This window comes from Galeopterus variegatus, unplaced genomic scaffold (genome assembly GCF_000696425.1).
Source record: "Galeopterus variegatus unplaced genomic scaffold, G_variegatus-3.0.2 Scaffold135, whole genome shotgun sequence".
Lineage (NCBI taxonomy): Eukaryota > Metazoa > Chordata > Mammalia > Dermoptera > Cynocephalidae > Galeopterus > Galeopterus variegatus.
The window spans coordinates 795,382-811,619 of NW_007726246.1; the positions used below are offsets into that span (position 1 = coordinate 795,382).

The window sequence follows — 16,238 nt, forward strand, 5'->3', positions numbered from 1 at the left end:
GTCCGAACCCTCGGCGGGAGCGCTGCCGCGCTTCCCAAGCGGCACACTGTAGCAGTGCGCCACCGGGCCAGCCCATAATGCATTTTTTTTAATGAAGCCATAATGTTGGATAAACCAGTGGTTTTATCTAAATGCAAAAAAACTAATATTTCAGAATGTATCTATGGGATACAGAACACAGACAGACCAGTATTTTAGATTGTCTATAGGGAATATGTTGTCTCCTTAGGTAGTACCCAAAACTATCTAAATGCAAAAAAACTAATATTTCAGAATGTATCTATGGGATACAGAACGCAAACAGACCAGTATTTTAGATTGTCTATAGGGAATATGTTGTCTCCTTAGGTAGTACCCAAAACATTTAAAGTATTTTATTAATATTAACTAAAAATATTGCAGTCATTTTCAGATATCATAATACAGGATAAGAAGTTTCGGTAATACACCTGCCTCTTAATACGAAATATATGGAGTGAAAGAGCTCATTTTAAATGGATTATTATGACCAATCTTTTATCTCTTTTCTCTGTTAGTTTCAGAACATTGAGTGCCAGCTTGTTCAACTTTGTAAAACCTTTATTTTTGCCATTGTCTTAACAATAAAATCTGTATTCATAATATACAACTAAGTTCTGAAAATAGTTTGGTAATAATAATGCTAATTTAAATAGTAATCTAACATTTATTGCTTACTGTGTGCCAGGCACATTTCTAAGTGTTTTATGTATATTAACTTGTTGATCCTCATAGTAGCCTATATAAGTGTTGTTATCTCCATTTTACAGATGAGGATGCTGATGGAACAGAGAGATTAGGGTCACATAACCAGTAAATGGCAGAACTGGGACTCAAACTCAAGTAGTCTGGCCCTGGAGCCATTAAAATGCTGTTGCTTCCTAATGTTACTGGGCTCTCAACTTTTAAGAAAAAAGAAGGCAAGATAATATAGATCCTGTATTTTCTTTATGATGAAGAGCATGAAGAAGAAAGGCAGAAAAGGCTGAAATGGATATTTAGTGATATATATAATGATAGAAATTTACATGTGTCTAACTCCAGATGAACATTATCATCTCAGTTTTACATATCAGAAAACTTTAGTTCAAAGAGGTTGCTGTTTTTGTAGAGATACAAAGCTGTTAAAACAAAAGACTTAAATTTGATCAGAACTATAATATGAAACTAGTAAAGCAACGTATTTAGAATGTTGCTAGAAAGTTGGATATTGATTTATATTTCTGACATTTTGAATGGATAAAGAATAGCAAGACCAGAGTCAGGACCATGGTGAAGAGGTTGCAGAAGGGAAACAAAAAAAATTCTTTAAATGTTTTTGCAGTTGAAGTGAAGATCCACAAGAAACAGAATTTAGAGTAAATGTGAGGATAAAACTGGCAGATTTAGCATAAGTGAGGAATATTTCATATAAGCTCAAAGATAGCTTTTTCAAATATTTAATAAGCCCATATTTTTAAAGTAGTAAAAGTAATAATAATGTCTTGATAAAGTAAAATTAAAGTATTTCAAAGTATTGCCTTGAAATGATTACATTGCACAATTTTAAAAAATTATGACTTTGCTTTCTCATTGAATTTTAGTGGAGATAAAGTACTCTTATCGTCAATTTCTTTTTTTTCTTTTTCTTAGACCGGAAATTAATTTCTTCTGATTATTACATCTGGAATTCTAAAGCCCCTGCTCCAGTAACATATGGATCATTATTACTGTAATTTTCTCATGTTTAAATGGGATTTATATAATGGTAACATGGCTTAGATAAAATCATAGTCTTATTTTTAATGTGGATGCATATAACCTGTAAGTGAAAACTCATTGAATGATTTAATTATAGAAATACTCTTATGTAATGTTTTTAGTCTGATATAGTTTGAAAGAACATTTTAAAGGCTAATGTCTGTAATGTTGTTACCCTTTGATTTTATGCCAGTACAATTCAGAACATAGAAAAGTAATGATTCGCTTTGATTTATTTTAGACTAGTCCTGGGTCACCCTGCCACACTTGTTCCTTCTTGCCCCTGTGGCAGACATTGCTAATCAATCATAGCCCTCTTCCTATACTGAGCCTTCCTGGCAGCCACTCCCAATGGATTATAGATAATGTGCAAGTTAAACATTATTTGCTATTTCAAACCTAAGTACTAAGGTCTTAACACAACATTTTGTTATAGAATACCAGAAACCACATTAAAAATAACTATAAGTCTCTTGAAAAAACAGCCAAAGGAGACACAGGAAAATTGTTTAAATACTAACCTGTTCTTCTTAATCAGAACTATCCTTTTGACTAATAAAGAATCTGCATAATTGTGTTTAAAGGGTGTATCTCTGTTCTAGAGTTTCTTTTTAAGTAAGCTTGTTAATCTGCCACAGTAACATTCTGCTTAGGATATCAATAGGCATATTAAGATGGACAAGATACCTTTAGAAGATGAGCATAGTGTTATGTGATCATTTAATGTCTGCAGCCAAATTTTTAAAGATAAATTTAGGTGTCATATTGCTTTTTTGTGTTTTATTAAATTAAAATTCATTAATAAATTCAGGTAAAAATTTAAAAGCCATTGTGTGGATAGAGAGTATTATTTAATGTTATTTTAGTCTCATTTAGCATATTTTCTTTAAATTTGTCACTCTCACTTTTTTTTAATATAATTTTTTTTGTGGTTGGCCTATATGGGGATCCGAACTCTTGACTTGTAACACCACACTCTAACCAACTGAGCTAACTGGCCAGTACTGTCACTTTTTTATTACCATTCTTTTGGTTTTTTCAGAGACCATTTAGTCATACTCTTTATTCTCTACCTGTCTCTACAATTATATGTCACATTCTGTTTTCAGAGCAGTTTATTGTCAAGTTGGACTTTTAAGTGACCATTCAAGAAAAAAATAAAATCTCAAGATCCTCAAAACTTAATTCATGTCAAGTTTCTTTTTACAGAACAGAATTAGAAGCATTATGAAAAATATGCATTACAGATTAATATTCAATTTAATTATATCTTGGATTCTGTTTTTTAATGAGTCTCCTAAGGAAAGGCTTAGAAAAAGCTGCTAACTCCTAGAAAGAGAACTATGATAGTTTGAAAGGATAGTGCATATAAATTTGGGATTTGATACATGATTTTTTAATTAAGGTCAGTCCTACTCACTATAAACTCATTTTCTGCAAAGCATTATCATGGCCTAAGGTTCTATGTTCAGAATTATTCCAAGTAACAAAGAAAGGAGAATAACTGCCTGACCAGGGCTTTGACTTGTTATTCCAACTTAATCATAGATAATCAGCAGTAAAAACTTTTCTTTCGAAAGAAGAAAATACCATTCCCTATGAGTTATTTGATCTCTCTTAAACTCAAAGAAAGCTTAACATTTCACTTATGTTAATATTAATGGAGCCATTTGGAAATCTTGATTGTATAAATGTTTAGCAAAGCACACTAATGTAGGCAAGAGGCAGTTATCTAATAAATAGGCAAAAATTCAGTATAATAATCCCCTAGGCAAACCTTTCTTTATAAACAATTAGAAAAACCAGTGAATCTTTGACTTGACATTTCTACAGACCTGAGGAAAATCTAGGGAGTATTGGAAAAGTGTAGGGGTGATAGGGAACCTGATGCCATCTGTTGCCGTTCTAACATAATGGTACAGAACTAAACCAACTCATGTTTTCACCCCAATGAGATCAACTGGGCACACTGTGATGCTTTTGATTTTGTCTAGAAACCTGTCACTTCAGGATAATTTCTGAAGACAAAGTCTGTTTCCCGTTTGGTAGGTGACCTGTTTAATGTTTTCCCTGTGTCTGGGAACTCCTTAGTGTAATTAGCGACCTTTGAACTCTAGAACTAATCCTGAGCTGTTTTGTATTCCTTACTCATCTTTAAGGCTGGACCTTTCTTTTCTTCAGAATCTGCTGCCACAATTAAAGAAGAAACAGCTGCATTTCAAAGGGATTCCGATTCCAGAAGCTTAATCGTGATTGACATGTTCTTATTCTAAGCTATAAGACACTCTAAGAGTCCTTTCTTGGGTTAAAACTTCAATCATTTTCTAAAAAATTATCTCACTATGGATTTTATTCATTTTCTTTGATAACTATTCTTTGCATTTTTAAACTTGAAAGATGCTTTGCGTTTTCAGTGAATATGTGCAACTACTTCCAGTGAAAGATTTGGATGGTGGGAGACCCATTCTAGATGCAAAATCGCTAAATTCACTTTTAGTGCCAAAATATGATTATGAAATCTGATGTCTATCATATGGGTAATTATTCTTTAGTAATCCCAAAAGGTAAAAAAAAAAAAAGGAAAGTGTTAAATTTCTGAGAATGAACTCCAGAAAAGATGATTCATAGTTTTGATAAAACTTTTCTTTTCTCCATTTTTTACTAAAAATATTTTTTTAAACTTTATAAAACCGTCAATATAGTTAGGCAACATTCTTACAGTGGTGGCATTTTTTTACTTCTTAAATAATTGGTTCAAACGTCAAGTTGGAAGTAAAAAGCCTCATAAGGAATTTTTATGAGAATTATTTGTTTAAAAAAATTTTTTATTAAACATTCGTCTGTCCCATAAAATAATTTAATTTTTTCAACTCACTGTTTCTACTAGGTTTAAATTATTATGGTTTTGTACATTGTATAATTTTAAATCTTTCAGATTAACATTTTATACATAGTAACTGTGAATATTTTTTATTCTATTTTTTGTTATAGTATTTCAGAATACTTCACGGATGTTCATAGACTCCTACACTACCCCTGAGAAGTAGATAGGTGGAATTATCACCCAGAACCTCTGTGGGGACTGCTGTCACAGCAAAATGGTTGTTCCTAAGACAAAGGTCAAAAAAGGGATGTTAATAAACAGTCCTCAGGTTTAAGGGACTTTTTTAGGATTACATCTTAAATTCCAACAAATCAGATTTAGCAGTTACTGAAAGTGAAATTGATCCATCCCTCATCCAAACTTTGCAATACTTTCCTGTTCTGACATCATTTAGATAGTTAGCTGTATTATCAGATTAGAAACCATTGTACCAGGCTGCTGAAAGGAAAAGGAGGCAAAAAGCTAAACATGGGATGAATTCTGAACCTTTTAACCTGGCTGAAGTACGCTAGTCCCTGTTATGCAAATACCTTCAATCCTTTGCTAAGTTCAGTGGAAATAATTTTCTTGAATGACAGGTTTATTCAGCAAGGATTCAGTTGGTGATTAATCCCCCTTTGATCTAGGGTATTTCACTTAACTACCAGTTACCTCGTTCTGACAAAGTGCAACTGAGATTAGGGAGATCACTAGAACACTACCAGGGTGTGCATTTATTTTCTATAACCTTTTAAAGCAAGGGCCAAGAATGTAATTTATTTTCAGTATTTGAAGATGTAAAGTCCTGTCTGCTAAGTTAGAAAGTCAATTGAATACCAAATGAAGTTTATTTCTTACGTAATAGAACAAACATTTCCTTTTGCTTTGCCTAACAATGATATTAGGAAACATAGACTTTGTAGAAAGAAGAAACAAAGACTACATTCTAAGTATAGCTTCTAGTTTTGTTTCATGTACTAAGGTGTATACTTACTGGCCCTGAGATAACTCAAAAATCAAAGCAGTGGCTACAACTTATGTCGAGAAAATACTTCTGTTTTATTAAATTGTACTGTTTCTTCTCACCTCTCCCCACCACCACCACCATTAGAAAATGTCACACTATATGGTAAAGAAATCCAGTTGGGGAAACATGTTGTTACACATTTATCCGTCTTAAGACTTCTGATTTCTAAGCTTTGTTAATTTTTCCTTTTCTTGAGGAACAGGAGCTTCTTTTGTTCCTATTATGAGAATAGTTGCATTCATTTTCAAAATGAACCTTTTTTTCATAAAGAAAATAAATGATACCATTACAAATACTTAAAGATAATTATTTTGATTTTTTTTTTTTTTGCCTTTTTTTCTTTTATATCCTCTCCCATAATTTGAAACTTTCAAATATTCTGTGGAATTTTGCACAATATTTCGAGGAAAAAATTTTAAGATGTGTTCCATGCTAGGTTTCTTAAAGAATTCACTTTTTAAAACTATGAGTATTACTAATATTGATGTTCATATTTATCTTGCAAGATGTCGTATTAGAGGATTTATTTCTCAAGTATATTTTAAAACCTTTTTAAAAAGTAAAATATGATTTGTAACAAAATATTTTTTAAAGATTAAATTTTTATTAATGATTATTATAATAAAGCATTTTTTAGTGCTTAATAATTGTTCTTTATTCTAGTATAGTATCAATTTGCAATACAAAGTTATGTATTTAGATCATTTCCTTTTTTTTTTGGCTCAAACTTTTCTGATTTAATTTATCAATTGAAACAATCACTCAGGGAAGTACATATCTAACTTGTGTCAAACCAGCCTACTCCAGTTTCAATTTAATAATCAGTTTCTAAATGTCTTTTGATAGGAAGTTTCTTAACCACAGCACAATTGAGGATCAGAAAAAGTATGAGATAGTGTTAGAGGGCAGTAAATATATAGTTAATAAAATGTTGCAATATATTTTGAAATATGCCATCATAGAATATATCTGTACAGCATATACGAGGGTACTTCCAAAAGTTCATGGAAAAATAGAATTAAGATAAAAAATAGAATTAATATAATTAATAATAATACTAATCTTTCCATGAACTTTTTGAAGAACCCTCATATGGAGGAGTGTGGATTTAGGTAATATATACAATGTTAGTGTGTCTGACTTGGTGGATTTCCCTACAAACATGTCAGTATCATGTCAGAGGAAGAATATTTTAAAGTCAAGTATTCAAATATTTTCACTCCTAACTAAATATTAGTTAATAGTAACAAGGCATTCATTACAATAAAAATTGCCAAGGAACTCGTGAGATTACTCTTTTAAAAAGTAAAAATTCTTATGAGCCAAAGACTTTTCAACTACCTTAACTTTCTTTACCAACTGTTTTATGGATATAACGTTGTCCATACATAGCCTGGAGCAGTAAAATGCTGTATCTGTATCACTAGTTTCCTGTCTTGTAAGCAGGTTACTCTGAGGTCCAGTTGATTTCTCTAAGGCCCTGGCTTATCTGCATAATTGACATCAGTGTGGTGTTAATGTTGGATGCACAACATTTACAGATGGGTGGATGCCACCTGCTGAATTGTTTTTCCAGCAGGACCTGAATATTTGCATATCTAATAATCTAAAATAATGTATTAAATATTTAAAGTCAAACTGTATATTTTCTTTTTTTTTTTTTTTAAAGATGACCAGCAAGGGGATCTTAACCCTTGACTTGGTGTTGTCAGCACCATGCTCCCCCAAGTGAGCTAACCGGCCATCCCTATATAGGAATCCGAACCTGCGGCCTTGGTGTTATCAGCACCACACTCTCTCAAGTGAGCCACGGGCTGGCCCTTGTATATTTTCTTTAAATGCCCTCTTATAAATGGTATTTTCTGCCACAAAAAATACTTTAGTAAACACTAATAATAATAATAATAAATAAATAATTATCTTAAAGTTTTTACTTTTTTCTTCAAGGGACTTGAGTGCCCTCTACAGGTTATAAAGAGATGACTAATGATTGAACCTATTTTAAAACTCTTGATTTTTCCCTTTTAAAAGCATAGCCTGCTTACACACAATCTCAAAGTGTGATCCAATTTATTTATATTAACTCTATTAATTTATCAGTGATTGAAATAGGAGTTTCTGTTCTCTGCTGGTTTTATAGTTGTTTAGTGTGCATGTGATACCATTGAACTTCCCAGATCTCTTAGCTGGGGCTTTTTAAATGTTGGAATTATAGTAACACACATTCCCTCACAGAAGGGAGATTGAAGAAACAGCTATTTTGAAATTATCAAAGACAAAATATAAGCTGTTCTCTACATTACATTTTTAGAATATTATATACATTTGAAGTAAGCCTTGCTCTTTCAATATGCATTATGTAAAATAAAATGAGAGAAAAAAATTTTAAATTACATGAGACTTCTGTTTCTTGATCTTGTTGAAGAGTGTTGATTGTGTTCAAGCTCAAAAAACAAGTCTTAGAATTTATTTTTTTAAAAATTATGATCTAACAGATAATGCTTTGATATTGTTGCATAGGTCTGCTAACTAGAAAGGATATTTGAAGAGCAAAAGGAAAAGGTTTACGCACCGTAGTGTGGAAATATAAGTCATTTATTTCAGTGTACCTATATGTTCTCAATGGGTGCAGCAGATTTATTTCTAAAGGATGTAGGAGTTTATAAAATTAGAATGGAGTACTAGTAGAACTTCTGATTCAATTAACTTACTTGGTAAAGCTGCCAGGGAAACTAAATATGATGAGAACAAGAGGAATGACTGGATCAAATTAATAGAAATAGATCTTTTTGAAGCAACATAATGATTCTGATCATCAACCTTGAAAAGTAAATTAGAACAAGCAAATTGCTGTTGAAAATTCTTTTAGCACTCTGCTGTTGCTACTCAGCTGGTCATGGTTCAGCCAGAAGCAAGGGAAAAATGCACTCAGTTTTGCATTAACAAAAGAAACATTATTAAAGTGAATGTTTACATTGTGTTTATTGAAGTGTTCAAAGAATATTTGTTGCATCTTCAAGCAACCTGCTCTTCTCCAGGCTATTACAGTGCATGAGTGATAATAAAAATGAGTCACTTGTACATTTAGGAAAAAAAAATCCTTTAACTTAGTGTTTCTTAACTATCTTACTTTAAAATACTTAACTATCAGACTTAAAAATACTTTCTCTTTAAAAGGTTTTTGTCTCTAGGAAATGTATGCCATAAAAACAAAAACAAACAAAAAAACCTCATTTATTCGAATACACCTTCCAGTTACTTCCAAATGCTTTATGTAACTTTCCTCCTGGAAACTACAATGCATAAGAAATAATAATCTGAGAATATTCAAAAAATGAAAACAATTGTGAAATTACTGAAGTGAGGTGTGCAATGTGCATTAGAGAAATATCTGTTGATTATTATGATAACTTTTGAGAACTACAGTTATGAACTACCCCATAAAGACTAAAGTGAGAATGGAAGAGACAGCTATTGAATAACAGGCATGCCAATCTGACATTTAAAATAAATAAATACAATAAATCTTTATTACATGTACTGGTAAAATGGAAAAGTTAATTTAAAAATTCAGAATTTTAACTTTTACCTTTCTAAAATGAACAATTTAAATCACTCCAATATTTTATAAATATTAGAAGTATAATATTTAACAGGGATTAATGTACTATATTTTATTTGATCTCTTAGCAGGTGTTATTGAATACAAATTTAGTATTCTGTAATCCCTTATGGATTGACTAATTTTTGAAGAACTATTTTCTTAGATTCACCAACAGGACAAGTTGTCAGTGTTCACCAGCATTTATTTCAGCCTAAAAACCTTATCTGTCATAGTTATCAAAAAATTAGCCCATGCTATAGGCTCTTAAGAACCTCTTAGCCAGGTATTTTATTATTTCCAAAATACATACATTTACAGAGCCTCACATATTTATTATATTAAAGTCCAGAATTAAAAAAAATTAGTTTTTGAATCTAAAATAAAGTAGATGCCAAGCTTCTAACTCTGCTTTTGCTAAGGCAGAAAACAGTAGAAATGGTTTGTAATATTTGCAGCTTATTAACTAATAGCAACAAGAGGCCTTTAATGTAGACATTGGTGGCTTTGTGCCCATAATACATACAAAAGTACTTCAAAAAGTTTGTGGAACTTCTAAAAAAGAATTAAAAGAGAATGCAAATCTTTTCATGAACTTTTTGATGTCCCTCGTATTTCCCTCATACATATTAAAGTAGCACATCAGTTTGTTTAATATTGAAGGCCTGAAAACAAACATAAAGTATGGCTTGGAATTAAAAACTGCCGAGCAATCTAGTTGAAATGGAGACCTTACTTAATTTAGTCAATAAAAACTGATAATAAATGTTAAGCTTTTATTGTGCTCTTACTATATGCCACTCCAGAACTAGACGCAAAGACAAAAAATAGTCCCAGATATTGAACGGTACATTATAACTCTTGCAATGTATTAGCATTGTAATATAGAAGGCTACTTATATACATTGTTAATACAGAAACTGTCAAAAGAGGTGATGGTTGAAATTCAGACAGCCAAAGGAAAGAAGGCCATCCCAGAAGTAACATCATATCTCTGTAGTTCTGCCTCTGGGAAACAGAATCCCAGAAACCTCAACGTCTGATGTATCAGAGGGGGAAAAAGGAGATTATAGTAAGTATACTCATGCAAGAGAATATTATTTTGCATCCAAATGTTTGGATTTTGTCTACATAGGATAAACAAATGTCTAAGAAAATCAATTATTACGATATTTAATATTTATTATACTTAATAGATTTATTAAATAATATAATTAAATATTAAATAATATATTTAAATTTATTAAAACAATTTATTAAATAAATTTATTATACTTAATATAATAAATTCAAATGCAAAATACTCCCACTGATTCAACCCTCTGCTTCTCTCACTAATTTTGAATGTGTGCTCACATGTGCTAGTATGAGGTTTACCTCTGTATTATCAATGAAGAAAATATGATGTATAAATAGGATTATAAGGACAATAAACAAATGAAGAAATGTTATATAATTCATTGGTGCTAGTATGAGGTTTACCTCTGTATTATCAATGAAGAAAATATAATGATGTATAAATAGGATTATAAGGACAATAAACAAATGAAGAAATGTTATATAATTCATTGATATACTAATGTATATTATATTTAGCAAATTGGTAAGCTAAATTTTTCCTTGGGATAGTTCACAACCAGTAGAACTTCTACCTTGGAGCACATTCTTAGCCTTGTGTCCTTTGAATACACGCACACATACGTGTTTAAGAAAAGAAAAATGCAAGCTCTAGATCACTAGCCTCACACTTGAGTAATATTAGTGTGCAAATGTTTCCCCTTCCTTCCACCCCAATATTTTGAATTTTTTGTGGAAAATTACATTCATCATTGCATTTTTGTATTGCCAGTGCCACCAGAAACACAAAAGAAGCTTAGTGTTGATTTAATGAAGTTGCAAAATGTTAAATATGTAATAAAGCAGATTGTCCTCCCACCTAAAACAAATCAATGTGATTGAGAGATTATGGTTTTGCATGTGTATATAAAAAGACCACTGTGCAAACAGTGGTTCAGTCCACATTTGGCACAGGTGACTTCTGCCCTGTGATTGCCATCTTTAGCAGAGAACCTGTTGCCATTCGCAACAGTGCTCTTCAGACACACTGTGCAGAGCATTGCCTCAAATTGTTAGATGGGCAACAGCCAAGGCTGCCCATCGTAGGACACACATTCCTTGTGGTTATGCTTTGGTGAACCTTAAAGCATTTGACACTCCCATCTTAGAAATCCTGTTCTGGAACTCACTCTACAACAGCTTTGTGGGCTCCCCATTATTTACCAGAGTCAATCCTCATTTTATTTGATACAATATTACCTGATATGCTATGACTCCCCGATCCGGTAAAGTCACAGCTTTCAGTGATCCTTGTATACTGATGAAATGGAGTTGCCAGGATTCAAGAATTCCAAGTGATTATTTTGAACATTTCCATTAACCATAAAGGCAGAGTGGTACAGAAAATAAAACAGTTTTTAAAGTTACACAGACATGATTTCAAACCCCAGCTCTGGCATTTACAAGCTGGGTGGTCCTGGGTATGTTACTTAACCTCTGTGGTCTTCAGTTTCCTCCCAACTTTATAGGGTTATTGTGAGCATTGAATGATACCAAGTTCTGAATGCATAGGTATTCAATCAATGTTCATTCCCTTCTATATCAAAGACTTATGATGGCCCTTTCACAGAACTGTCCCTACCTATAATTAGATTACTGTACCTTCAGATTATCAAAATTATATGAGTTGTCCAGGTGCCCTTGGTTTTGAATGTTCAGCTACATATTGCGGGAATGCCTACTCATTGCTTGAATGGGTCCTTGGAGTTAAAAAAATGTTTGTAGAAATGTGTGGGTATAAGTGTTTTATAAAGTTTGCTAAAGTTTAACAATTCAACATTTTTTATGGAAAGACATTTACTCAAAATTCACATAAGAAAATTATATTCTGCCAAAAGTGGGATTGAGTGAAAATAAAATTCATCCACAGGAACACTGGACAAACGTGGTAATAACCCACAAACTATTAATAGAAGCTCAATTAACTTCTCTTTACATTATCCAGGTTATGTTCTATGCCATTCATGACAAATTTCCATGTGTAGGAGTCATTTCTTTATGAGACGAATCACTGATAAAACCTGAGTTGGATGTCTAGTAAAGAAATGAATACATTCAGAATATTCTGACACATATATTATGTAATATACTGTACTAGGCCCTAGGAAAAAATGTAATGATTAGGTTAAGTGCCTGCTTTCCCAGAATTTACATCTGAAAGGTGTAGAATTGCTTTAAGTACCAGCTGTTATCTCTTGGGTTGTCTTGAAATGTTTTTCTCACGAAAAATATTGATTTAATTGACAACATAAAATTTTTTTAAATGTCAGATTGCTTGATTTGTTGATTTAATAAAACATCTGAGTTGTCTAATTTAGCTTCCCCAAAATCTGAAGTTTTAGAATCAGGGTATCTACATCTTAGTAATGTTAGAAAGAATTGAAAGTAATTTGTGTCTTCTTATATAAAAGGGACATTCTGTTTTGTTTTATTCTGCCAGCACTTTTGTCTAAATTAGCTCTATTGAATAAGGTACCCTACGCTGCAGCTACAGATTTTTGATAGCAGTGGTCATATTCCTTCATCTTCTGTTGGCCTCCATCTCTGTCACAATGCCAAGTTTCTCTGCTGTCTCAGAGTGAAAAGTGAATGAAATAGCATGGAGGCCTGGATGGGACCTTAAGGAATTCTTACTGAAGACCACTCCCCTACACCCAAGGAGCTTCCTGACTTCCCAACACTGCATAGAAGACCTCCACTCCCACTCTGGGATGCACAGTTAGTGGTGCCTGAGAGCTTCCTAGGAGATTTGCCTTGCAAAAGCCTTCAAAGTGAATTTAAAAGCTACAGAAGAAAAATGAACCTTTATAATTTCCTTCTTTTAAAATAAAAACCATTTTAACCTAGGTTAGTCAACCACCTTTCATTCATGAGGCTCAAGAAATTAAATATTTGGAAGAATATGCCATATGGTTTGAAAGCCATTCACAAATAAAAAGGAATTCCCAGATAGATAGGGTACGATGGCAGAATCATTGGATAAGAATGTAGTTAACCAAAGAGACTACTTTGAAGCTCAATTACAAATTCTGGTGTGTTTATTTTTAAATGAATCTCAATAATAGGCACACTTCATACAGTATAATCCTACATGTTTCTAGGAAACCAAAACATTTTCAATATCAGGATTTGTTTAGGTTCTGTTTGTATAAAGCATAAAGATAAATTATAAAAATAATAATTTGGGGGTCCTTTATAGCAAATACCTATTTTGGCAGGAAAATTACAGCAATTGTACCTGGAGTCTATAGTTTAGGACTGGGACTGCTTAAAATGAAGGGAAAATAAAAGAGTATTTGTACATGTGTTTTCATATTCTAATGTGAATACTCTATCAAGAGAAACTAAAAATTATGTTTTGCAGGTCATTCTCATTCTCTTGACAATCTTGTGATTATTTATTATTAATGTTAAATATTTCCTGGCACTTTTACTTCAATTATTTTTAGCTATTCACCCACAAATGCAGAAAGACTGACATAATTACCCCCTTTTAATTCACAAAAGACATGTATTTACCTATTCTAATGCTTTTCATGCTAGCATGCTGTTACTATGAGAAGACGACTTTGAACACACACTAGGTAAAATAACATTGTATATTGCACAGCAACCTCAATAACTGAATGTTAATTTAACCAGTAAAGACAAAGTAATTACAATAATAAAATGTTTATCTTTTAATGGAGTTTAAAATAGAACTCACATTGATCTTATATAGCTCATTGGTTTAGAAATCGCTAAAAAAAATCAGTCTAGGTGCAAAGCATATTCACAAAGCTGCAACTAGTTAATATAAATCCTAGTAGATCTCAGTGTAGTATCAGTGTAGATGTTAGTGGCATACCTAGAATATTTGACTCCTAGAACGGATTATTTTCTTTTAACATTTGTCACCTCCAAATGACAAAATTATTTTCATAAAAATATAATTTCAAAAAAGTAACAATCATGAAAGGAACAGGAATGATGGCCAGAAAAGTAGTATAGATAGTGAAAATTGTCCTTTATTGAATGTATATATGTATGTGTGTTTATTTATAATAATCATGCCAGTACAAAAATAAAAAGGAAATATTTATTACAGAAGAAAAATAGATACCAATACTTTTAAATTACATTAACGTATCTTAAAAAGGGGTGAGGGAATTATACCTACATATTGGTGTGTCTCAGTGATGCATAATAACATTACAGTAACTGATAAGTGAATTTCAATAAAACCAAAACATCTGCCAAATGTACCATTTACACAACTAAATCGTACCACTTATACAACATCCTGTTTTCTTGTTCTTTAGTTTAAAACAAATGATTAACAATAAAAAGAAGTATTACTCAATGAAGTATAAGAATTGATGTTTGAAATAAAATCTGCAATTCTCAAACAAAAAACATTGTACCTCAAGGGGTGGCATGCTATTTTACTGTTGTAATAAAAACTGCGCAGAGTGACCTAATCGAAGTAACTCAGGTTCTGTTTCATCTTTTTAAAATCATTACCTGAATTGTTAATTTCAAATATATTGTGTAAACACAGGATTATGTAATACCACAAAGTTTGGATATAGAAATTGTCTTTAAAGCAAGCTTTAACACTTCTCAATTGTTACTTCTCTTGAAAGGAATAGACACAGCGGAGTCCGAGTGTGGGGGATTAACTGTGTAACTGGGAATTCTCCAAATCAACTTACTTGTAAGACGTAATGTTTACTAAAGGATGAATTATCAAAATATGCTAATTTGAAATTTCATATTTTTATTTCAACTTGACAGTAATCACAACAATTGTTTAGAATTTAGACCAATAAGACATAGTTTGGGGGTGGATTATTTTATCTTTAGAATTGTTGGCACATGATAGTAATGAAAAGCAGAACAACTTGTGGTCAGTTTTGTTATTGTGTTTAACTTCTCTACAGACAATGCATTCCCTTATTGCCTATTTCAGGAGGGAACCACCCTGCCCTACACACCGTGCTGTGTACCCTCATTTCATCTCTGCCTACAAAACATGCTTTGTTTCGTGTCATGTCGTTTTGTGCTAGGTATATCCAACTGCAGAAAACTTTGCATATGCGTCAATACTCAGTGAGAAGGAGATCAAGGGTGCTATTACTAAATTAACAATTGTCAAATAACCATGTCTCAACCATGTGCTTCCCAGTGCTTCTATACAACATGATTAGTTCTGCATCATATCCCACCATTAACACTATAAAGGCTTTTTTGTCCATTTAACTGGGGAGGAAACTCAGAGCGGGCCTTAAGCAGGCAGTAGAACTTCAAAATTTTTGCTCCCTTTTTGAGTACATTTCTAGCATCTACTTTGCCCCTTCCCCAATCCTAGAATCTCAGTGTGCCTGTGTTTCTAGATTTCTGGGATTGAAGTCTCTGTTACTGCTAACGTTTAGAAACCTTGTGCATTCCAACATTCGGAGGATTTGCTTTTCAAATAGGATTGCAGAGTGAGCACAAAGGCAATTTTTGACACTGGAGGTACCCTATATTTTGGGCTATAGGGCCTCCATACTACCTCTCAAATCATATTACATCAATAACTCCCTATTCATCCTACTCATGTGGTCCACCCTGATAAAGAGACTTAGCCAAAATCATCATTCCTGATTGCCAACAGAGAGAATTAAGGCTCATGAGCTTATACAGGAGCTTCTATCCTGATGAGGACAAGTTATCAGGTCTTTTTATAAAGTCACAGAGTTTTTCTATCTTAAAGTTGAAACAAAACCCCCAAACTCAGTGCTGATAACTGTGCTATCACAACTACATAATCTATTATCAGTTTCCACATCTGAATAATGTGGGAGCAGGGAAAGGTGACAAGATGATCTCTTCATTTATGTCTCTCTTTA

The 16,238-nt window shown here is 32.4% G+C and overlaps 1 protein-coding gene across 1 annotated transcript in view; it reads left to right on the plus strand.

Annotated features, from left to right (window-relative positions):
* The window catches only part of AP5M1 (adaptor-related protein complex 5, mu 1 subunit), a 21,599-nt gene extending 19,258 nt beyond the window's left edge, over positions 1-2,341 (plus strand). Inside the window, exon 8 of the mRNA XM_008589286.1 lies at positions 1,651-2,341. Coding sequence (XP_008587508.1) covers positions 1,651-1,733 — 83 coding nt within the window. The 3' untranslated portion in view covers positions 1,734-2,341. The remainder of the gene's footprint in view (positions 1-1,650) is intronic.
* Positions 2,342-16,238: the final 13,897 nt, after the last annotated feature.